Source organism: Pipistrellus kuhlii, unplaced genomic scaffold (genome assembly GCF_014108245.1).
Source record: "Pipistrellus kuhlii isolate mPipKuh1 unplaced genomic scaffold, mPipKuh1.p scaffold_m20_p_5, whole genome shotgun sequence".
NCBI classification, from domain to species: domain Eukaryota; kingdom Metazoa; phylum Chordata; class Mammalia; order Chiroptera; family Vespertilionidae; genus Pipistrellus; species Pipistrellus kuhlii.
This window is the reverse complement of record NW_023425551.1, coordinates 4991334-5015128: the sequence shown is the minus strand read 5'-3', so window position 1 is coordinate 5015128 and position 23795 is coordinate 4991334. Positions and strand designations below refer to the sequence as shown.

The 23795-nt window shown below is 50.4% G+C and overlaps 1 protein-coding gene across 2 annotated transcripts in view; it reads left to right on the top strand.

The window, feature by feature from the left end:
- Positions 1–17638, top strand: part of AKAP12 (A-kinase anchoring protein 12) — a 72306-nt gene extending 54668 nt beyond the window's left edge. For both annotated transcript variants that reach the window (XM_045572583.1, XM_045572584.1), the window contains 2 exons: positions 7819–12931; positions 14496–17638. In XM_045572583.1, the coding sequence (XP_045428539.1) occupies positions 7819–12923 (5105 nt within the window). In that variant the 3' untranslated portion in view covers positions 12924–12931; positions 14496–17638. The remainder of the gene's footprint in view (positions 1–7818; positions 12932–14495) is intronic.
- Positions 17639–23795: the final 6157 nt, after the last annotated feature.

Here is a 23795-nt window from a genome sequence, read left to right as displayed (position 1 = left end):
ACTAGAGCCTTCAGGGTTAATTAAATATCAGATTACTCACCTAAATGTGAGTTATTCCAGTCCTCTTCAGCACGGCGTTACGCAAGGAGCATTTAAGTTTCACAACGACCAGGAAGGGAACAGGATGATGACATCTTTGCAGGATTACTGAGGAATGAGCTTTCATTTCTGAAAAGCAGGGAAGAGCTGAAGGAGCTGACGCCCGCCCTGACCCCACACACACCCCGTTGGAACGGGGTCGGGCAGGACTTGAATGATGACACGATAAATCCTTCACATGACACACTATGGCCTTTCTTGAGGTCTTTCCCGCACATCACCCTAGCCATGGCCTAGCTTAAAATCTAGAAAAGAAGCGATTGGATATGATGATCAAAGAGGTGTTGTCTCCTCCCCCCATTATCAATGGTGTGCCAGAAAAAAAACACACACAACACAGCAAAACCTTTTTGAATTAGGGAACTCACAAAAAATGAGACCAACTGAAGCACCGTGAGGAACTAGGGCGATGTTCTCTAACTCTAGAGTAAACGGTTGGAGAAAGACTCCTCAGGCACGGTCTAGATGATTTATGACGCATTTCTCTGTGCAAGCCATGTTCCAGGGTGAAATAAAAACCGTCCCCGTGGCTGCTCTTCTCTGCACGGAGACGCCATTGTCCAGCAACGTGGGGGACACAGACTCGCTTCCCTCACAACTGAGAGAGTAATAATAATAATAATAATAATAACGACCACTTACAAGTGCCCGCCATGTGGCCCTTGCCATTATCCTCACAATCACCCTGCTGCAAGTGGTGGACAACCCCCCTTTTGTCCCGAAAACCAAGTCCCTCTTGTCCCACAGAAGTGTCGGTGCTGAGCGCCTCGTCCAGGGCCCCTTCTTCCTGGGCAGGATGTGTCCATGGAGCCTCCTGTGAGGCCAGGGGGAGCGACCCTCGCGCTCCTGCAGTGGGCTTGGCTTATCTGAGTCCTAATCCCAGTTAATCGCCTCCCCTCGGAGGTTTTGTGGTTAGGGAGCCCTGACCCCAGGGTCGCTGGGTGTGTGGATCTAAGGGATGGATTTAGAATGCGGAGAATTCCTGGAAGCGGTCCAGGGCGATGCTGCAACTCGTAGGGGAAAGTTAACCAGTTCCAGATGTCACCGCGGGCAGTCCCCGCTGTGCCTGGGGAGGGAGCGCGCTGGCTACACGGCACTTCACCGTTACTGGAGGGAGATAATTTTAAAAAAAGGAAAAGAAAAAAAATTAAATGCATGAAAGCGCCTTGTAGGCACACCACTTTTAAAACCACTTCTTGTTACATCACACTGTTTGTGTTGAAGGGTAAAATTCAGACGAGGTAAAAAGAAAAGGAAATCACTTCTTGCTTCCAAACAATGTACAGGATGACTCCAACCACTGAGCCACCTGGCCAGGGATGTACCTGCATCTTTTAGGCTGTTTGTTTGTTTTTTGTTTGTTTGTTTGTTTGTTTGTTTTACTCCATTTGCTCACCAAGCTATCATCTCTTACTCATTCAGAACCCATGTGCAGACAGCACAGGAAAATACCTTACAAACGGTTTCTGCTCAAACACAGACTGGGTCATGGGTGGGAAAGATGGTGGTTGCTTGGAGATCCCTGCCTTCAGCCAGACATGGGCAATGTGTGCTGACTTTGTGCACATTTGGGACGGGAAAGTGAGGAAGGAAGTTAACACAGAAAAGAGGGCTTCGGCCGCATCTGATGTGCACTCCGTCCACAATGGAGTACAGGGTCTAGATCTTTACAAAGAGAGGCGAGAGGGGTGTCTGTGCCCCGTCTTTTCCCCCTTGAAATGTTCCTTGGATGCCCAAGAGGTAAAAATAGGTGCAATATGGGATTCGGCTTTCAGAGTTTGAAAGGACCCCTGAAGGGTAAATACGTGTGGGGCCTTCTGGTCCTGAGGTCCTGGGAAGGGTGGCTTCCTGTTGGGAGAGCTGAAAGCTGCTCGCTGCTGCCCTCTTCTGTTCGAACACATGCAGGGCTTTGGGCCAGGCGTTGCCTGTGGCAGTGAAAAACTGGTCCAGCGTGCATTAACAATAGGGGGACGTAAAAATAAAGGTGCAGCCTGTACATCAGCTGCTAAGACTACTGGGTGACTGATCAGAAGAAAATTCAAATACTCATCGTGATTATCTCTGAACAGTGTCTCTGTGGATGTAATCCCCATTTTCTCAGTGTTAGAATGCCCTATAATTTAGATTAATTCTTTTTTGAATTGGTAAAAATAATTCAAAACAAATCATTCTGATCTGAAGGAAACAATAAAGAAGAAGGGGGGAACAATGTTCTAGCGTTGGTTTCATTGTTAGTATAGATGGCCTGCTGGCGGCTCATCCTCCTCAGGAGCCTTTGCAGGAAGTCCTGGCGGTGACCTTGTAGCTGAGGACGAGAGCAGAAACGTCAGGGCATTCAGCCCAGGGCCCTGTGCTCACCGGCGGTGCCGCTGAAATGGAAGCACCAGTCTGTCTCCAGAACGCATGCGCCCTAACCTTCTTCTCTACTTGAATTCTCTCTCTTCTTGCAGGAGGCAGGAAGGTAAGGGAGAGTAGTTTTTCTGTGATTCGCTACACTGATAGCATTTATATTATACTAGAGGCCCGATGCATGAAATTCCTGTAAGAATAGGCCTCCCTTCCCCCAGCTTCCACCAGCTTCCCTCTGACTCCCGGGACCCTGGCTTCCCTCCCAGCCCCGGCTTCATCCAGAAGGTCGCCTGGAAGGACATCTGGTCTAATTAGCATATTACACTTTTATTAGTATAGATAATGTGAGGCAAAGATCTAGTGTCCCCTGAAATCAGGTAGGGTGAATCACCACTCAGTTTTGTTTTGGTTTTTTTTTTTTCTAACTTTTTATTATCTACACTTGTTTACTCTCCTGAGTGATTTTTAAAAAACAATACTTCAGCCTGGCCGGTGTGGCTCAGTGGTTGAGTGTTGACCCATGAACTAGGAGGTCACAGTTGGACTCCCAGTCAAGGCACTTGCCCAGGTTGCTCGATCTCCAGTAGGGGTGTGTAGGAGGCAGCTGATCAATGATTCTCATCATTGATGTTTGTCTCTCCCTTTCCTTTCCTCTCTGAAATCAATAAAAATATATTAAAACACACAAATAACTTCAATTTTACATGAAGTTGCACGAATAAACACAGTCTAGGGAACATCCAGATGCAGCTATTGCTAACATTATCTCTTGTGCTTCATTATTGAGACCCTATGTTGGAACACAAAACACAAACACAAACCAACACGAGATACAATTTTCTGAATCTTTGGAGGTGAGTTATGTCCATCTGGGTCCTTTACTCCCAAATTCTTCATGTGTGTTTTGTAGGAATAGACATACTCCCTTTCATAATCACAGTGCAGTTATCAATGTCATATACTTACATTATTACAGCGCTTTTAAGTAATCTAGCATCCTTATTCCAATCTTACCCATTATTCTAACGATGCCATTTTTAACACTTTCCTGTGACCCACATCCATGTTTGGGTTGGGTATTATATTCTTCAGCATCTTTCCTTCGTCTGGAACATTTTCTTAACCGTTGCCTTTTAAAAAACCGACATGTTCAAAGCATTTAGTTCTCTCGCATTTCCATTACATCCCTTAATGCTTGTTTTCCCCTGATTCACTTCAGGTTGTGCATTCTTAGCCATGGGTCTGTCCTCCTCAGGGAATGGCACCCATGTCTATCTGTCACTCATAGGTTGATGTGAAAGTCTTTTGCCTTTTTTCTCTCCCCTGTATAACCAGGTTTTACCTGCCCTTTCTACTAGTAAGCAAGTAAATATCCCGGCCCTGCTTCCCTCTGACCCCCATTGAGTACCCATCGTACCTGCTTGTCCAGTCTTTTCGTGATGGCTGCCAAAAAAGACCACCAGGCCCTAACCGGTTTGGCTCAGTGGATAGAGTGTCAGCCTAAGGACTGAAAGGTCCCAGGTTCGATTCTGGTCAAGGGCATGTATCTGGGTTTCGGGCACATCTCCATTAGGAGGTGTGCAGGAGGCAACTGATTAATGTTTCTCTCTCAATATTTCTAACTATCTCTCTCCCTTCCTCTCTGTAAAAAAAAAAATCAATAAAATACATATTTTTTTAAATGATTGTCATATTCTCTTCAGAATCTGCGAGTGGGTGGGTAGGATACCTGTACTTCCTTCCTTCCCCCCCCCCTTTTTTTTTTTTTTTTTAGCATGAGAGTAACCATGAAAAAAAAAACCCAGAGCTTTTTACACTGAAATGAAATTTAAATTGCTAGCCACATTAAACAGATAGCAATTTCCGCATCTACGTGTGGGCGCTGACACGTGTAAATACTTCTCCTTGTCATAAGTGGCGTTTACAAATAATAAAAAGGTATAATGATTTATGAAACATGAGAAGTTTAGCACTTTGAAAAAATACGGAATTATTTTAAAATGGTAACATTTGTGCTTTGCCCCTCTGCCAGCCTCTGGCCCACCAGATGCCACACTCCTGCCATGTGACAGTGGCCAGGTCACAGGACCCTTTAAACACAGGCCTAATGTGTGACTGTACATGGTAACTGTCATGGGAACGTGCCCGAGGTCGCAGTTCTTGTGCTGATCCTCCAGAAAGGAAAGCTCTTGACGACCCAGCGAAGGAAGGCCTGCTTGGTTCATGGCAGGCCGGGTTTTGCAGTCCACTGCTCATGTGCACTGGTGGTTCCGAGGGCAGAGGGCTTGGGCACCTGCTCCGTTAGCGCTCTGCCCAATGTGGTGCGGGTGAGAGAGAGGCTCAGGAACCCTCAGCGAGGCTGAGCTGCAGCGGATCAGCCTCCAGGGTGCCAGAGTTTGCACAGGGACCCCCCTCCCTGCGGTGATGCGCAGGCCCACCTGCAGGTCTCCCTCTGTGACGCGCCTGGTGGCCCCCAGGGGGCGCTGTCATCAGCAGCGCGGCCCCCGGCGGCCAGCAGTCTCCACCCCGCGATGGGGCAACCGGGAGGGGAAGGTTGGGCCTCCCGGGCCCCTGTAGCGCAGCCCCTGCCCTGCGGTGCTGGTGGCCGCGGCGGGCACCATGCCCTGGCGGAGTTACCTCTGCTGTGAGTAGGGCGCCCCCCATCGGAGGGCCACCCCGGGGACCGGCGGGCGGGACGGCGATGAGGCCGTTAGTGGCGGGAGCGGAGGTGAGAGATGCTGCCTCCCAAAAGCATCCTTAGCGTCAGCAAGGGCCCAGAGATGCTCTCACCAGGGAGCCTGGGGTGACCAGAATGGGGGTGCGGGACAGGAGGGCGCAGGCATTGCTGTTGGGGAGCAGCGGGAGGTGAGTGCGGCCGACTAATAGAAAATGGGACCGAGAGCCGAAACCGGTTTGGCTCAGTGAATAGAGCATCGGCCTGAAGACTGAAAGGTCCGGGGTTCGATTCCGGGCAAGGGCATGTAGCTTGGTTGCGGGCACATCCCCAGTGGGGGGTGTGCAAGAGGCAGCTGATCGATGACTCTCTCTCATCGATGTTTCTAGCACTCTAACCCTCTCCCTTCCTCTCTGTAAAAAAATCAATAAAACATATTAAAAGAAAAAAAGAAAGTAAGTAAATGAGACCGAGAGCGGGATCCGGGTTTCAGGGCGGGTTCCAGCCCCGTGGGCAGCCGCACGATCGCACGTGGTTTGGGGCAGGATACAGGCACAGGTGTGCGATCATGGTTGGCTTTTACGTTGGAACCCATTTTTAAGCCTTGGCCACCGGGCTCGGCTCGGTAGTTTAGAGGGCTGCCCTCTAGGCCAAACCTCAGGGAAGGTGGGGGACGGTGGGGGTAAGGGGGAGAGATCAACCAAAGGACTTGTATGCGTGCATATAAGCCTAACCAATGGACACAGACAGCAGAGGGGTGAGGGCATGAATGGGGGGGGGGGGGGGTTAATAGGGGAACAAAGACACATATGTAATACCTTAATCAATAAAGGGGGGGGGGGGTGTGACAGCTTCCTGATGTGATCAAAGCGGTATTTTAAGAAGCAGGCGTCTCCATAGGCTCCACACAGACCCTTGGGGTGCAGGGGGCCGGTGGAGCTGAAATGGGGGCAGAGTTGCGTTTGCCAGGCCTTTGCCCAGAGCACCAGGGCCGGGCTGGAAGACGCTCTGACAAGAGTGGCTCCGAGGATTAGTTAGGTCAACAGACAAATTTTGTAATCCTGCATACATTTTTTTAACATATGCATAATCCCCCTCGATAAAGAAGACATCTGAATCCTGCTAAGCTCTAAGCACTTGGCAGCCGTTCGCCCTTGTTTCCCTGGTCTTGACGGTAAACCCCCCATGCTCCCAGAAGGCAGGAAAAGTGTTGCGGATTGAAATGCAGATTTAGGGGCGGTGGAAGGAGGAGGAGTGGGGAGGACGGTGTGATTAACACCTGCTCTCCCACTGTGGGAGCACAGTGTCCCAGCCTTTTTCATTGAATTCTAAAAAGGTTAGTGAATGGGTTTGTTTTTTCCTCGTGCTCACTGACAGGGAATTTATGTTTTTGTTTATTACTAGTAAAACTACTAGAGTAGAGTTTATTGGGGGAGGGGTAGAGGGGGGACTTGGCATTTTTGCTCTGGTGAATTTCCAATGATACCATCTACCTTTTAAAAAGAAGGTCACACCTCTTGTGTTGCATAAGGAGTGTTTGTGAATATGTTAATTGTCCTCCTTACAAATGCACTTAAAGAGATCTTTAATTCTTGATGCAGTAGAATATAAGGATCAAAATGGAAGTTATATCTAAATTTATTGACTGGCATTTTTTTCATAAGGAAGTACTCCCTGCTCCCATTTATTTTTTTAGTATCACTCTTTTTTTTTTTTTTTTTAATCCTTGTTTGAGAATATGTTTTCCATTGATTTTTAGAGAATGGAAGGGAGGGAGGAAGGGAGAGAAAGAAACATGGATGTAAGAGAGACATACATCTGTTGGTTGCCTCTTACACGAGCCCTGATTGGGGACAGGGGTCAAACCTGCAATCCAGATATGTGCTCTTGACCGAGAAACCTGAAATCATTCTGTATGGGATCAACGTTCTAACTACTGAGCAAACTAGCCAGGGCTTTAGTAGCACTCTCGATTCATGGATTTCTTTATTTTATTAAATGCATTGTAACCTATCACTGTTACTATTCTTTTTTATGCCTCAAAGTTTGGCCAGAAGGAGCCCCTTCAAGCTGGCTCTTGTCCTTTTGATATGCCTCCCTCAGCTTTTGAGTTCCTCTTTTCTGCTGTGCTGAAAAATACTCTTCATACTTGACCCAACCAGAATTTCCCAAGGAGCTCTAGTGTCTTCGGGGGACTTGTTAGAGACCAGATTAGTGATCACATAGAATGCCCCTCCTTTCGATTCGTCTGCTTGCTTGTGTTGTTATTTGCTTATTTCTTCAACCCAGTGTTTCCTATAAAATGGAACAAGTTATGTCTAAAACGTGATGGATTCTAGATCATGGGTGTGATAGGTGATTCCATTTTGCATTGCAACAGAATGTACACTGTCTGGTTCATCCGCCCTTTGTGAAGTTGTGGCTACTCATTTTTCGATTGTTAACCTTCTCTTCACAGAGAGAGCAGAGCAGTACCTTTAAACCTGAATTTTGTAAGTCATTTGAGAGAAGTAGACACTGCCTTAACCTATTGAGATTCACAAGTACTAGATAAGACCCTTCCCTACCCTGGAGTTGGCTGACATTAAAGAACGTGTGACCTGGTTGTGTCTTCAACATGTTTTCGTTTTCTTGAATTGTAATATTTATTTTGTCCCTTCTTCTCCCCTCCCCCTCCCTTTTTTTTCTGTTCACAGTTGGACAGAGAGAGTCCGAAGATGAGAGAGAGTCAGACAAGGAGATGGCTGCCAACTCCTCGGCGGTCCAGGACATCGCAAAGGATGGGCAGGAGGAGATGCCGGAAATAATTGAGCAGGTCCCTTCTTCGGAGAGCAACTTAGAAGAGCTAACACAGCCTGCCGAGTTGGCCCAGACCAATGACGTCGGGTTTAAGAAGGTGTTTAAGTTTGTCGGCTTTAAATTCACTGTGAAGAAGGATAAGAGCGAGAAGTCCGACCCGGCCCAGCTGCTCACTGTCCGGAAAGAGGGAGGCGAAGGAGCCGGAGAGTCGGAGGGGGCCGGTGACCACCAGGAGCCCAACCTGGAAGCCGGGGAAGCAACACACAAGGAAAGTGAGCTGAAACAGTCCGCAGAGAAACCCGAGGACACCCCGAAACCCGAGGACACCCCGAAACCCCCCGAGCAGAGCAGCTCGAACATCTCTCTCCAAGCCGAGTCCGGTCAAGTGGCCGGGGAAGGCAGAGATGGGGAAGAAAAACAAGACAAAGAGCCAGCCAAATCTCCAGACTCTCCCACTAGCCCGGTGGCCAGTGAAACGGCGTCGCCCTTCAAAAAATTCTTCACCCAGGGCTGGGCCGGCTGGCGAAAGAAGACCAGCTTCCGGAAGCCCCGGGACGATGAGCTGGACGCTCCGGAGAAGAAGAAGGAGCCAGAGCCAGACCGAGGAGACGCGGAGGAAAAGGAGAAGACGGACGACGCCTCCGGGAAGCCGGCTGCTCCCGAACAACCACAGCCGCGGGAGGCCAGACTGTCGGCCGAGTACGAGAAGGTGGAGCTGCCCGCTGAGGGTCCCGGGCAGGCCTCCCCCGAGGAGCGATGCGCCCCGTTAGCCACAGAAGTGTTTGACGAGAAGGTGGAGATCGTGGCCGAGGTCCACGTGAGCACGGCGGAGCGGGCCGAGGAGCAGAAAGCGGAGGTGGGAGACCCAGAGGGGCCCCCGCCGTCGGAAAAGCTGGCCGAAACCAATGCTGAGCCTCAGGAAGCTGGACCTCCACCAGGGGGTGCGCCTGGGGGGGACCCCATCCAGCCCCTCCAGCCCCCCGAAGCAAGTCCCGATGATGACGAGAAGGCGCCGCCTGCCCAGCCCGAGGGCGTGGTGAGCGAGGCGGAGATGCTGGCCTCGCAGGAGAGGGTGAAGGCGCAGGGGAGCCCCCTGAAGAAGCTCTTCACCAGCTCCGGCCTGAAGAAGCTCTCCGGGAAGAAGCAGAAAGCGAAGAGGGGGGTTGACGAGGAGTCGGGGGACCAGCCGGCGGCCCAGGCCGACTCCCCGGACAGCCCCGAGGAGCAGAAGGGCGAGAGCTCGGCGTCCTCCCCCGAGGAGCCCGAGGAGATCACCTGCCTGGATAGGGGCGTCGCGGAGGCGCCCCCCCAGGAGGGGGAGGCCGTGGAAGAGGGCGCCGCTTCCGACGGAGAGAAGAAGCGAGAGGGCGTGACCCCCTGGGCGTCTTTCAAGAAGATGGTGACGCCCAAGAAGCGGGCGCGGAGGCCCTCCGAGAGCGACAAGGAGGAGGAGCCGGAGAAGGTGAAGAGCGCCACGTTGTCCTCCACGGAGAGCGCGGCCTCCGAGGCGCCGGAGGAGGGCAAGGGCCCCGGGGACGAGCCCAAGCCCGAGGAGCCCAGGCGCAAGGTGGACACCTCCGTGTCCTGGGAGGCGCTGATCTGCGTGGGGTCGTCCAAGAAGAGAGCGAGGAAAGCGTCCTCTTCCGACGAGGAGGAGGGACCCAAGCCCACGGCGGCGGTGGCGGTGGCGGCGGCGGGAGAAGGCCCAAGGCCGGACGACGCAGGGAAAGACCGAGAGGCCGGGCCAGACGCCGTCCCCGCCGGCTCCCAGGAGCCTGACCCGGGGCCGGGGAGCTCCTCGCCCGAGCAGGCGGGCAGCCCGTCCGAAGGGGAGGGCGGCGTCTCCACCTGGGAGTCCTTCAAGCGGCTGGTCACCCCGAGGAAGAAGCCCAAGTCCAAGCCGGAGGAGAAGACCGAGGACGCCGGAGCGGGGGCCGGCGCAGAGCACTCGGCCGCGGAGGGGGAGCCCGGGAAGGAGGAGTCCTGGGTCTCCATCAAGAAGTTCATCCCCGGACGGAGGAAGAAGAGGTCGGATGGCAAACAAGACCAAGCCGCCGCCGAAGGGCCCGCCGAGGCCCACGAGGAGGACTCGGACGTGCCGGCCGTGGTCCCGCTGGCCGAGTACGACGCGGTGGAGAGGGAGAAGCGGGAGGCGCAGGAGGCCGAGCAGAAGGGGGCCGTCTCCGTGTCCGAGGAGCTCAGCAAGAGCCTGGTCCACACCGTGACCGTGACCGTCGTCGATGGGGCCAGGGCCGTGTCCGACATCGAAGAGAGGTCGCCTTCCTGGATCTCCGCGTCGGCGATGACGACAGGGCCCGTGGACCGAGCCGAAGAGGAAGCCGGGCCACCCATGGCGGGGGGGCTGGAGAGAGAGGTCAGGGCGGAGGAGACCCCCATGGTCATCCCAGCCCCGCCTGAGGGCCGATGTGCTGGGGAGGACGCCAGGGCCGGTGAGGACACCAGAGCCGGTGAGGACACCAGAGCCGGTGAGGACACCGTGGCCAGTGAGGACACCAGAGCCGGTGAGGACACCAGAGCCGGTAAGGACACCGTGGCCCGTGAGGACACCGTGGCCCATGAGGACGCTGTGGCCCGTGAGGACGCCGTGGTCCATGAGGTGGAACTGACTGCCGAGGCCGTGACCGCTGCAGAACCCACGGACGCAACCGAGGCGTCCGGCGCCGAGGAGACCGCCGACATGGTTTCGGCCGTCTCCCAGCTGAGCGAGTCCCCAGACACCACGGAGGAGGCCACGCCAGTTCAGGAGGCGGAGGGCGGGGAGCCCGACGTGGAGGGTCAGGAGCGGCGGACCCAGGAGGTCCTGCAGGCGGTGGCAGAAAGGGTTCAAAAAGCGTCACAGCTTGATGTCCGGGGCCCGGGGGCCACGCGGAAGGTGGAATCCCAGCTGCCAGAGGTGGCAGAGGCCGAAGAGGATCCTCCCGCGGAAGAGGCGGGCGTGGCTGTGCAGGGACACGCAGGAGAAACGAAGGCTGAGGATCTGCCACAGGGGAAGGTCCCTGGACAGGCCGCCCCAGAACACGCCGAAGAAGTCCCTCAAGTCCCCGAGAACATCACGTCCAGCGAGCTCATAACCCCCCGCCATGCCGAAACCCTGGCTGGGGTGAAATCAGAGATGATGGTCCTGGAACAGGCTGTTGGCCCGGACTCGGCTGAAACCCTCACCGACAGCGAGGCCAGTGGGAGCACCCCCGTGGCCGACTGTGAAGCTGGCCATTGCTCACAGCAAGACACGGCCACGGAAGTCCACGCAGAGGGGGAAGGCGCATCCGGTACGAAGCCGCGGGTCGGGGAGGCCCAGGCAGTTCCTCCGCTGAGAGAGACGCCCCCAGCACCCTCGGGGCTCCAATCCCAGGAAGACAAGAAAGAACACTCAGAAACCGAAGAGGGTTTAGAACCTGGAGAGGCACCGGTGGAGACGGTGCCCGTTCTCTCAAAGGCGGAGGCGACTCAAGAGGCCGGCCAGTTTGCTGATGAGGCATCCGAAGACGCACCCTCGGTGGGAGGACTTGACGCGTCTGCGGACGCAGACATGACAGCGAGCCAGAAAAAGACCGCCGAAGTCGCCCTTAAAGATGAAGTGACTGAAGAAGCTGATGGTCCAAAGAATGAAAAGACTGAATTCCAGAGTCCTGCTCAGGCTCCTGCAGCCCCGGGGGAGAGAGAGATGGCAGTGCAAGTGGAAAGGGAGGAAACGGAAGCCAAGGCGGCCCATGGAAGTGAAGAGGAACGTGAGCCCAAACCGGTGCACCTGCTCAGCAGCCAGCTGGTCCAGTCAGTCCAGGTGACCGTCATCGACGGGGAGAAGGAAGTTAACCGTTTTGAAGAAAGCTCTGCTTGGCTAGTTCAAGGGCAAGCGCTCTGCACAGACATCCAAGTTCAGAGCCCGGTGGCGGCTCTACCTCTCGCAGCTGTGTCTGTGGAGGAGCAGGTCTTAGGAGAAACCGTCCAGCTTTTCGAGGCAGCTACGCCTTGGGAGTCTGCAGAGGCACGCGTGGAGCTCAGCAAGAGCCTGGTCCACACCGTGACCGTGGCAGAGCCCTCTGACGGAGAAGGCGCTGTCGGTCAGCCAGGGGGAGGCGCAGCACCCACGGGCCCCGAGGCTCAGGCAGAGTCGGCCCCGGTCCCCGCACCCGCCACCCCGGCAGAAGGCGTCAGTGCCGACCCGGAGGGAGACAAAACCACCTCCCGGGGAGGGAAGTCCAAAGAAGAAGACAGCGAGCAGGTTAGCGGTCAGGGAGTCAGCGTGAGCGAGACGGGAGAGGAAAGTTTAAAGGCCGAAGAGGAGATTTTGCAACTTCAGACGGAGAGCCAGAAACTCGTGCAAAACGTCATCGAGACGGCCGTGGGCCAGTTAGTAAGCACCGGAGACACGGCCCCCGACGGCCAGCCCCCGGCCCCGCTGATGGAGGCTGACCAGCAGGAAGCCGAGCAGAGAATCGAAAAAGAAGAAGGGGAACCTCAGAGCCCGGCAGAGGCTGAAGCGGCCCGAGAGCAGTCTGCACTGACCACCGTGGGCCAGAGTCCCTCCGACATTCCCAAAGGCTCGGACGCGGCTGCAGAGGAGGCCACGGCCGCGGCCTCGGGGGTCCAAGGCTCCCCTGTCGATGCCCAGCAGCGTGAAGAGCTCGTCCACCCCGCCCAGGACAAGAGAGAAGCCACCGGAACCAGGTCTGAGCCGGAATTCGGTGATCGAGCCCACGGCTTGGGAGAGAGAACAGAGAACGAAGCCCAAGAAAAGGAGAGACGTGACGCCGTCGATTACCCCGAGAACCAGATCTCAGCCCTGGTAGACCCTGAGGCCTCGGGAGACTTAACCAAAGAGTCCCCGGATGCCAACGGACCAAAGCTAAAAGAGAAGGAGGTGGGGTTTCAGGAAGGAAAAGGGCAGAGCGCGCCCGAAAAAGAGATCAAAACACAGACTCCGGAGGAGACACAGGAACAAGAGAGGCAGCCAGCCACGCCGGAACTTGCAGAGTCCTAAAATGCCACGTAAGCTAGCTTCTTCTTTTTTTTTTTTTTTTTTTTTAATATATATTTTATTGATTTTTTTAGAGAGGTAGAGAGAGGGATAGAGAGTTAGAAACATTGATGAGAGAGAATCATCCATCAGCTGCCTCCTGCACACTACACTCCTTACTGGGGATGTGCCCGCAACCAAGGTACATGCCCTTGACCGGAATCGAACCTGGGACCTTTCAGTCCGCAGGCCGGCTCTCTATCCATTGAGCCAAACCGGCCAGCCAAACCGGTTTCGGCTAAGCTAGCTTCTTCTGAAATAACTGTTTCCTCTTCCGTGCCATTGGACGGCAGATTTATACTAGGGGAAGCAGGAGTTCAAACCAGTATGCTTTTAGGTAGAACCTGCCATTGGGAAATGCCCATCAAACAGACTAGGACCGGGGTCGGCAAACTGCAGCTCGCGAGCCACATGCAGCTCTTTGGCCCCTTGATTGTGTCTCTTCCACAAAATACCACAGCCTGGGCGAGTCTATTTTGATGAAGTGGCATTAGAAGAAGTTTAAGTTTAAAAAAAAAAATGTGGCTCTTCAAAGAAATTTCAATAGTTGTACTGTTGATATTTGGCTCTGTTGACTGATGAGTTTGCTGACCCCTGGCTAGGAGATCTAGGTTAGTTTCTCCTCTCTGATTGGAATGCCAGTCAGTCATATTGGTGTCATGAAAATAATGATTTCATTTCATCCCCAATATGACTGCCTTCAAAGAAAATAAAGGCCCACATGTGCGTGTTTGGCCAGAGATCTAAGAAATACGTTGTGCTCACTCAGCCCCATACCAACTAGTTTGTTGAATTTTTTTACAACTAGAATCTCAAAGTAGGTTTATATTACACTGCTTGAAATTCATTTTATAGCTCTTTAGAGGAAAAATGATTTTTTTCCCCCAGCATTAGTCACAAGCACTTTTTAAATAGATATTTTTATTGATTTCAGAAAGGAAGGGAGTGGGAGAGAGAGAAACGTCAGTCATGAGAGATAATCGTTTGGCTGCTTCTTGCAAGTCCCCCAATGGGGATTCAGCCCACAACCCAGGTGCCTTGACCAGGAACCAGCCTCACACTCCTGGTTCATAGGTAGATGCTAAACCACTGAGCCACACCGGCTGGGCTAACAAACACTTCTTAAAAGATTCCAGCGCATGTGGCACGTTAGGGAACCTCAGACATTGGCTTTGCAGTCGAAGAGCACCTTTTACTTTCTTGCAGAATTAAATGATGGGATTGGGGTGGCCACTGACCACAGCTCACCTTCACAGCTCTTCGTGGTTATACTCTAAAGTAGGTGTGGAACTCAATCAGAGAAGGGGCCAAAATCTAAAATCCAGCCTAAATCGCGGGCCGAATGGTTTACTGAACAGTCATAAACTGTCATCGTGATGGAAACGCAGTGGAGTGCAGTGATGACAGCGCGGTGCGGGCCACATTGCAAGGCCTGGCGGGACGGATTTGGCCCGCGGGCCTTGTGTTTGACACATGTGCTCTAAAGGAGGAGAGAGGAAAAGGAGATTTACTTTCGAATCTGTCTTTCTCCTCTAGTTACACGAGTGCCCTTGCAAGACCAGAATGTGAAAGACAAGTGGTAGAAGAAAACGAATGCTGCTGATGACACCCAAGACCAAGATTTCAGAACTGTGAGATCCGAAGAACAGGCCCGCCAACCGATCTCGTCCCCAGAGAACCCCGACAATCCTGAGGCTGCATCGGGAGCTAGAACCAGTTCCTCCTCACCGCCTGTCGCATCCCCTCGATGCCGTATCGTGTTTCTCATCCGAGGTCCTGAATTCTTCCCCCGGGGAACTGGCGTTGGCAATACCTGGTTCCACCTTCTCAAACTGGAGTATCATTCTTGATGTATTTATATGTGTCTTAAGTAATCCTCCTCCTGTATCTATTGTATATTTTTTTTTTCTTACTGTTTAAGGAGATGGTGCGGTGGAGTACGTTTCTGATGTATCCCAGTCTGTGATGGGCATGGGCCATCGTGTCCCCTCGGCAGCTCTGAGCCTCCCGGAGGACCTGTGAAAACAGCTTCCCAGCATTACATTCCTGAGCAGACGCTACCTGCTCTCTTTCAAACTCCCTAGGGACCAGGCCCGCATTTAGTATTACTCTGAAGCCAGTCACCTTCCTATTGTGCACCGTGTGCTAAGCATGAAAAGCATCCTTTGGGCGGGAGCATATAGAAGGTTCTGTGGTTACTGTGAAGTTTTTGTGGAGGGTGGAAGTATTTTGGGTTGGTTTTTTTTTCAGTAGTGGATTAACTTCCAGTCCTTCTCCTAATTGTTATGGTGGTTTGGACAGATGTGGGCTTAAATCCCGAGGCAAAGTAGTGACATAGTTTTTCATACTCTTAAAAAAAAAAAAGGATTGGCTTTAAGTTTTGGGTTCTGCTCTTACATGCTAGATCACGTTTCCGCCCAGCATGAAGCACGTCAGGCTCCTTACAGGGGCATTTTGGTAGATGCTGGGTTGTGTCGGTGCCATATTTGTGCCCACTCTTTCAGAACCACGTTGCATTATGTTCCTTGGGATAAACTGTGATTTGACAACTGATTTAAACAAAAGCTTTGCTTCCCTTAGATTTGCTGGTTTTACTAGAGGCTAGGAATGCTGAGACCTGTGTCTCCCGCCTTCTACAAGCAGAAGAAGCTAGAACGTTCTAATGTAGTTGCTGTGTGATGTGACCACTTTATACCGGTTTGAGTTCGTGTTCAGAGGAAGTTGTGGCAGATAGGCATCTGCCAAAATAAGCCAGGAGCTTTTCAGATGGACGGAACTGGTACAATGCTACCATCTGGTGGCATCTTCCTGAAAAGGTCGATTTTCTGCATTACTTTTTGTTCACGATCAGTGTTTCTAGAAAGCAATTTTAAGAAGGCTTAGTTGTAAAATTGCCTCGCCTAACAGGCGATCTTGTTTTTGTTTTTTTTTAAATGTTAAGAATGATTTCTGATTCTTGTAAAGGATTCCTTCAAACAGTTGCCACACTAAGAATAGTTATCTGCCCTAAAATTCCACTTTCCCGCAGGTAAACTGGCCTGGCATATACACTTTTAAAATTTTACTCAAACTCGGTACTCCCACTTTGAGAACTTAATTGTAATGGCCAATTGATTTTAAAGGATAACATTCTAGAAAGACTAGAATAGCTTTTTAGCAGAAAGAATATTTGCTTTTAGAACTGAAGAGTAGTTGCTCTGATACCCACACACCTGACTACAATAAAACACCGGCTGTAGTAGCTCTGATAGCAGCATGCCAGACTACAATAAAACATGGGTTCGAGTGCCGTGGTCGGCAAACTGCGGCTCCGTTGACGAATGAGTTTGCCGACCACTGACCTAGACTCTCTATTTCAATAATTACAGGCTGTTGCTTATGATTAAGCCCCCATCCCAGTGGTGAGCAAACTCATTAGTCAACAGAGCCGCAGTTTGCCGACCACTGTTCTAGTGTACGGCCTTGTAGCTGGAAAGCACTGGCTGGCCTTTTTGGAATTACTCTCATGTATAATAGCCACCTGTGCTTAATTGTTAAATTTTAAAATTTCCAAATTGAAAAAAAGGAACCTGTGATCTAAATCAGTGGTCGCCAACCCGTGGTTCAAGGACCATTGGTGGTCTGAAAGGTTGGCGACCACTAATCTAAATAGTTTCTCTGGCCAACTTGGGACTTTTTTTTTAAGTGCTAGTGTCAAATTTAGAAACATCACTGATTAGAGAGAATCATTGATCAGCTGTCTCCTGCATGCCCCCTACTGGGGATCGAGCCCACAACTTGGGCATATGCCCTGAGAGAATCGAACCATGACCTCCTGCTTCATAAGTTAACGCTCAACCACTGAGCCACACTGGCCAGGCGCTAGTGTCAGTTTTTGAAGATCAACCAAAAAGTATTGGAGATGACAGCAGTTTGGAAGGAGTTCAATGATAGCTTCGCTATTGACTCAACTTCCTCTCTCTGGCAGGAAGAAAGTGCTATTTTGAGCAGATTAAAGATTTGTGTCGTTTGTGGTAAACAGATTTCCTTTTTTTTTTTTTTTTTTGGTTTAAATTCCATCCCACTACTTCATCCCATGTACTGACATATGGCCAAGCAGGTCATCACAACTGGTTTTCTTCATGACTCTGCTTCTCCTACTAACATCTGGATGGGCCCTGACTACTTCTGTACAAGCTCTGTACCTCTGTCTGTTAAGCAACATCGTTTTACTGTAACGAGGAATGCCATTAACAAAAGTGTGAAATACAGTTCTGTGTTATAATTCTAAAGCTGCCGTTACTTTATGACGTTCATAGTAGTAACCGTGTAAACTGCAGAAATTGGAGCAAGTGCCTAAATTTTGCTATTTTTGGCATTACTAATGGAACCATGTACAACAGAAAGCAATGCAAGACTTGTAATCTCTCTCCACTTCTTGTAATTGAAGACTGTAAAATGTGCCCCTAAAGGTTATTTTCTTAATGGTTCACACAACTTGTCTCTCTCTCTGTACGCGTATACTTTGTTCCAGAAATTTCCTTTGCTGTTTGGAGCTACAGATAGTTAAGGGCTGAAAATGTTAGCTTTCAGTGTAAGCTTCAAGCCTAGCAGTTTTCTTTAACCGAAGATAATATTTGAGTCTTAGTTCTGTTTGGGGCAAATTTTCATTTATCTAAATAAAATGCAACCTAATGAAATGCTATGGATTTTTTCTCTAATTTTTACCTTAATTCAGTTTTGCTTGCTTTTCCCCTTCGTTTTGTGATATTCCTCACACATTTAACTTTTTAACTACTAAGTCATTCCTTTGTGACACTGCGCAGAGCATCATGGGAGTTTGGAATGTATCTGGGATATGTGTGAATGTGCAAAAACCTCTGTCAGTGATTCTTAACCTTTTGGGGTCAGGGGCCCTTTTAATTAGAATCTTATTAAACCTCTGACCTCCAAAACCCCAAAATGAACAGTGTCATGTACAGTTTTTATATAGTCACACAGATTTACTCTGAAATCCCAACCAACAATCAGAACTAGAGTTAAATCTCTACAAGAAAGGAAATGGACACAACCTATGTTGGAAATGGACACAATCTCTACAGTTCAAGGACTCCAGGTAGTGAGCAGATGAAACCTGGACACACCTATGTGTTCAATAACTTCAAGCCTACATGCCTCTTCATTTTCAAAGGGATCCCCAAATTGGATCTGCTGGAAATCCTTGCATTTTTGTGTAAATCCAAGTTTCTCCTGTGTGAAGAGCAGCTACAGTGTTTGGTCAGGTTCAAGGCTTAGACTAATGAGAGGGCACAGTCCTCTCGTGTTAAAGCCACGTGCAAGTCCCAGCGTGGAGGGCAAAGCCCTCCCAGCACAATTACAGCCAAAGGCTACAGTTGTAAGCTTGACCTCATGGTCGGAACCTGTGGCCCCACGTGGCTGAGTGATATGGGCTGCTGGAGGTGCAGCAAGTAAACGAAGTTTGATCAGGTGCGTGTAACTGAGCAGATTCGAAACCCGCGAGAACGTTGTAAGCACGCCCTTACTTTGCCTCGTGGGAACTGGCTATAAAACAGAGACTCGCCTTGCAGGCTGTGGCGCTGTCTTTATATCCGAGAGGGCAGCATCTCACCCTAGACCCAGCTTTATTTTCTTGTCTGTCTTTTCTTAATCCTTCACCCCGTCTCTGGTTCACCCATGGCTATGCCAGCTAGGCACACTCCTCTCCAAGTTCCTTACCATCTCCAGCCTAGGTCACTGGAGTTAGGAAAGTGATCTGGGCCCAGCAGGAGTGGCTCAGTGGGTTGAGCGCTGTCCTGTGCACTGAAGTGGTGCCGGTTTGATTTCCGGTCAGAGCTTATTCCTGGGTTGTGGGTTAAGTTCCCGGCTGGGGCCTCCGTAGGAGGTAACGGATCAATGTTTCTCTCTCTCTGTCTCCCTCTCTAAATATGTCCTTGGGTGAGGTGAAGATTAGAAAAAAAATAAGAAACTGATCTGGGGCCTATTTTTATATATGGAAGAGTTGAGATTATCACCTGCTCTTAAAGTGATAACAGGTTTAGGCTAAGGGGGCCGGGGCTTGGAGATGGCATGGTGGTGAAGATAATGAAGAAAACAATTTTCTTTTTTAAATGTCACATCTCACAAATCAAACCTATTTCACTGAGGATTTTTTCACCGATTTCAGAGAAGGGGTGGAGGGAAAAGAAAGACATCAATGTGAGAGACATCTATCAGATGCCTCCCACATACGCCCCAACCGGGTATTGAACCTGGAACCTTTCCGTGCTTGGGACAATGTTCCAACCGAGCCACCTGGCGGGCGGGCGGGGGGGGGGGGGGGGGGGAGGAACCTATTTCTTGAGATAGAAATATAACTGGCATCCTTCAGTGCTCCACTCTGTAATCTCCTAACTCCGCATATTTCCCCACGGCTTGTTGACACTGAAACCTGTAACACCAGAGAAGTGTTACACCTGAGCTCTTAAGGGAGCTTCCCTATAACGCTAGGATTTGGGGCCAGGGACCGAGTGGGGTAACAGTTCCAGGTTATTTCTCTACAACAGGATATTGGGTACCAGAGCCTAGTAACCACCCTGTGCTTTTCCTTCAATTCTAATAACAGCGTAATCAAGGAGCACACAAGCAATCCTTTAGTTATGCGAATTTAAATTTTAAAACCACACTGTGCTTGATCCTGTTTATCCCCGTTAGTCTTAGGAGCTCACCTGGTTCCTGGAAAAGCAGGTGGGGCTGCCTGTTTAACTTGAAACCTGAACACAATTAAGGCTTTTAAAAGACTCGGCCAAAATGATACTGTAGGGCGGGCCGGTGGGCTCTATCGAGGGGTGAGATTAACCCTACCAGGTGCTCAAATCGGTTAGCAGGGAAGCGAGGCTCTCCATGCTGTAGCCCCTCCCAAGGCAGTGCTGGGGGTGGTGAGTTTTTGGTTATCACAGTGGCTAGGGTGTTACTAGAACTTCTTAAAATGTATAGGTTTTTTATTGCCCTAGCCCAGTGGTTGGCAAACTCATTAGTCAACAGAGCCAAATATCAATTGAAATTTCTTTGGAGAGCCACATTTTTTAAAAACTTCTTCTAACGCCACTTCAAAATAGACTCGCCCAGGCCGTGGTATTTTGTGGAAGAGCCACACTCAAGAGGCCAAAGAGCCGCATGTGGCTGGAGAGCTGCAGTTTTCCGATCATGGCCCTAGCATAGCCCTGGTCTTGGGGTTTGGATGCCAGGACCTTCCCGCCCCAGAGATAACATCTATGCCTCAGTTGGATTTTCAGCTCCAGGCTCAGAAAAGCAACAAAATGAGGCACAGCTGACCTCCGCCCCAACTGCATTGTGTCATGACCCCCTGCCCTGGTGCCAAGCAATCAGTAGGGACCACTCCCTGAAAGGACACACCTGGAAAGCTGCTGAATATTCTATTAAGATCTTCCCCCGGGCCCCGGCCTGAGTGGCTCAGTCTTTGAGGGTTGACCTACGTACCAGGAGATCGCAGTTCAGTTCCTAGTCAGGACACATGCCCGGGTTGCTGACTCGATTCCCAGTGTGGGGCTAGCAGAAGGCAGCCGGTCAATGATCCTCTCTCATCATTGATGTTTCTATCTCTCCTCCTTTCCTCTCTGAAATCAATGTATTAAAAAACACACAGCCAAAACCGGTTTGGCTCAGTGGATAGCGCGTCGGTCTGTGGACTGAAAGGTCCTGGGTTCGATTCTGGTCAAGGGCATGTACCTTGTTTCGAGCACATCCCCAGTGGGGGGGTGTGCAAGAGGCAGCTGGTTGATGATTCTATCGATGTTTCTAACTTCTATCCCTCTCTCTTCCTCTCTGTAAAAAATCAATAAAAATATATATATAAAATTAAAAAAAAGCTGCTAACTTCCATGTCCTTTAAAAAAAACAAAAAACAAAAAAACCCACAATACAAACTCTTAGGACATGCAGCATGTCAGCAAATTCATTAGTCAACAGAGCCAAATATCAGAAATACGATTGAAATTTCTCTCGAGAGTCAAATTTTTTAAACTTAAACTTCTAATGCTGCTTCTTCAAAATAGACTCGCCCAGGCTGTGGTATTTTGTGGAAGAGCCACATTCAAGGGGCCAAAGATCCGCATGTGGCTCTCGAGCCGCAGTTTGGCAACAATGGCCCTAGCCGGGTTTTTTTGTGTGTTTTTTTCAGTGGACCGGCCAGGCGTCTTCAAACTTTTTAAAGTGGGGGCCAGATCACGGTCCCTCAGAGAGCTGGAGGGCCGGACTATATGAACTACTAATTCCTACTGTAACACCTCGGCTGCGCTCCCTGCCCAAAAAACCTGGCGGGCTGGATCAGACTCCTCTGCGGGCTGCATGTGGCCCGCGGGCCGTAGTTTGAAGACGCCTGCAGCCCGAGGACTGAGGGGTTTGGGTTCATTTCCAGTCAAGGGCACATACCTCTTGGGTTGCAGGCTCAGTCCTCTGCCCTTGGCCTGGTTGGGTGTCTCTCTCACCGTCCCTTCCACTCTCTCTAAAAATCCGTGGGAAAATGTCCTCGGGTGAGGATTAACAAAAACATTAAAAATAAAACCCTTAGGAGGACCCAGTGCGCTCTTCCTCCTGGGAGCAAGCTGGTACCTCTCCCTCTCCCTGCCCCTCCCCCTCTCCCTCCTTGCCCCAGCCACTTTACTGTTCCTTCCTCACTCCTGAGGGCCTTCCTTTGCCTCAGTAATTTGTCTCCCTAAACTTATTTCTTCTAGAAATTATTTTTTCTACCTCTGTGATTTACCCAGTATTTCTTCTCTTAGAATTTGGGTTTTAGCTCTGAATTCATTCCTAGCCAGAATCCAAGTTCTGAGGTTGCTAAACCCAGGTTAGGTCTGACCCCACAGGTCTGACACCTGGTGCTGCCCCCCTCTCCCCGCCCCCCTCCAACAGGACAACACGCACCTCAACCAACTGAGCCACACTGGCCAAGACAGGACATCCCTTCTTAAGAAAGGATTTCCCATTTCTTTAAAATTAAAAATAATAATAATAATAAAAAATATATATATATATATTTATTTATTTATTGATTTCAGAGAGGAAAGGAGAGGGAGAGATAGAAACATCGATGGTGAGTCATTGATCAGCTGTCTTCTGCATGTCTCACACTGGGATTCGAGTCCAAACCTGGGCATATGCCCTGACTGGGAATCGAACCGGAGATTCCTGGTTCACAGGTCGATGCTAGAGAGGAAGCATCCACCTCATGCTGTCTGCATTTGCTTTCCATCCTCCCATTGCCAGTGCCTCCTCAGGCTTTGTGGCTTGCTAGCACATCCAAGAAATACTTAGAGGGGGCCCTGTGGGGTGGGGGCTTGGGTTGGAGGAAGCCAATCTGCAGTCTTTCCCTGGTCACTCCCGAGGCTCCCAAACTGGGCATCGGTAAGGCTCTCTGTTCTCTCTGGCTGCTGTCTTCTAGCCTTTGTCTGCTTAGGTGCCTCTAACTAAAAAGGTGAAATAATTCTTTAGTTCATCTTTTTCTGCTAACTAATGTACGTAGACATTTCTTTTTATTTATTGATTTCAGAGAGGAAGGGAAAGGGGGGAAGAAACATCCATGATGAGAATCATTACTTGGCTGCCTCCTGCCTGGGGATCGAGCACACAACCAGAATTGAACCTGGGACCTTTCAGTCTGCAGACCTATGCTCTAGCCACCAAGCCAAGCCAGCTCGGGGGGCTACCTAAAGATTACCTTAAACAGCTGCTAAGGGGGGTCTGAGGCAGCGTGCTGGTAGCAGAAAGAGCTCTGGATTGGGAGGCGTGGGCTCTGGAATTACCCCAAGAAGTTGTATGACCTTGGCCGATGACCTAACACCATTTTTTCCCTTCCTCCAGACCTTGCCCCTTCTAGTAAGGAGGTCCATGGAGGTGGCCTCCTCAAAAATTATACAGGGTGTTTTGTGACTTTTCTGCGCTCCCAGGTTAACAAGGGTGTTTAGAATGAGAACAGGGAGATGCAGGATAAATCCCCGGGTCTTAGACACGCACTTTGTCCAAGAGCGCCTGCACCATCTGTACACCGCACACATCTCCTCACGGAGCCCCTTACTTCAAACCAGGAAGCTTGCTAGGAATGACTCCACTCCCTTTCAAGTCTTCAAGACCCCATCTTTAGGCTGCATCCTTCTGTCCCTTCAAGGCAGCCTGGGGGTGGTGTGGAGCAGGAGAGTGCCCCAATTTCCCCTTTCATAGATATTCAGAGAATTAACTGGACACAAGACTCTCGTTTAAGTTAGAAGGTGTACCATTTTTTTTTTTTTAAAGAAAATCATCCAGCAGGTGTGGCTGTGGTTGAGTGTCAGGAAGTCAGGGTTCGATTCCTAGGTTGTGGGTAGGATCCCATGTAGGGCGTGCGGGAGGCAGCCAATCGGGGATTCTCCCTCACTATTGATATTTCTGTCTCTCTCTCCCTTCTCTGAAATCAATGAAAATATATTAAAAAAGAAATTGGTGGAAACCACTCAATATTTCATAACCTAGGTTTACACAGCATGAACCTAGGCAAACACTCGGCCTTTTTCTTCCTTGTAAAAGAAAGTTGGGTAACACCATCTCCAGACCCATTCCTGGTCAAACTTTGGCTGTTCATAGCATCTTCATAGAGACTTTACTCATGTGAATCTCATACGAGGATGACACAATGTAGTCTTCATTTAACAAAAGTGGAAAATGACATGCAGGTCAGGAAACTGCCCGAAGTTCTACAGACAGATGAGGAGGAGGAGATAGAGCAAGCCAGCATCTCTCAGGCAATGCTCTCCGCTTCCTTTCCTTGCATCCTTTTGGGCTGACAAAGTAACACTCAGATAAAATCTG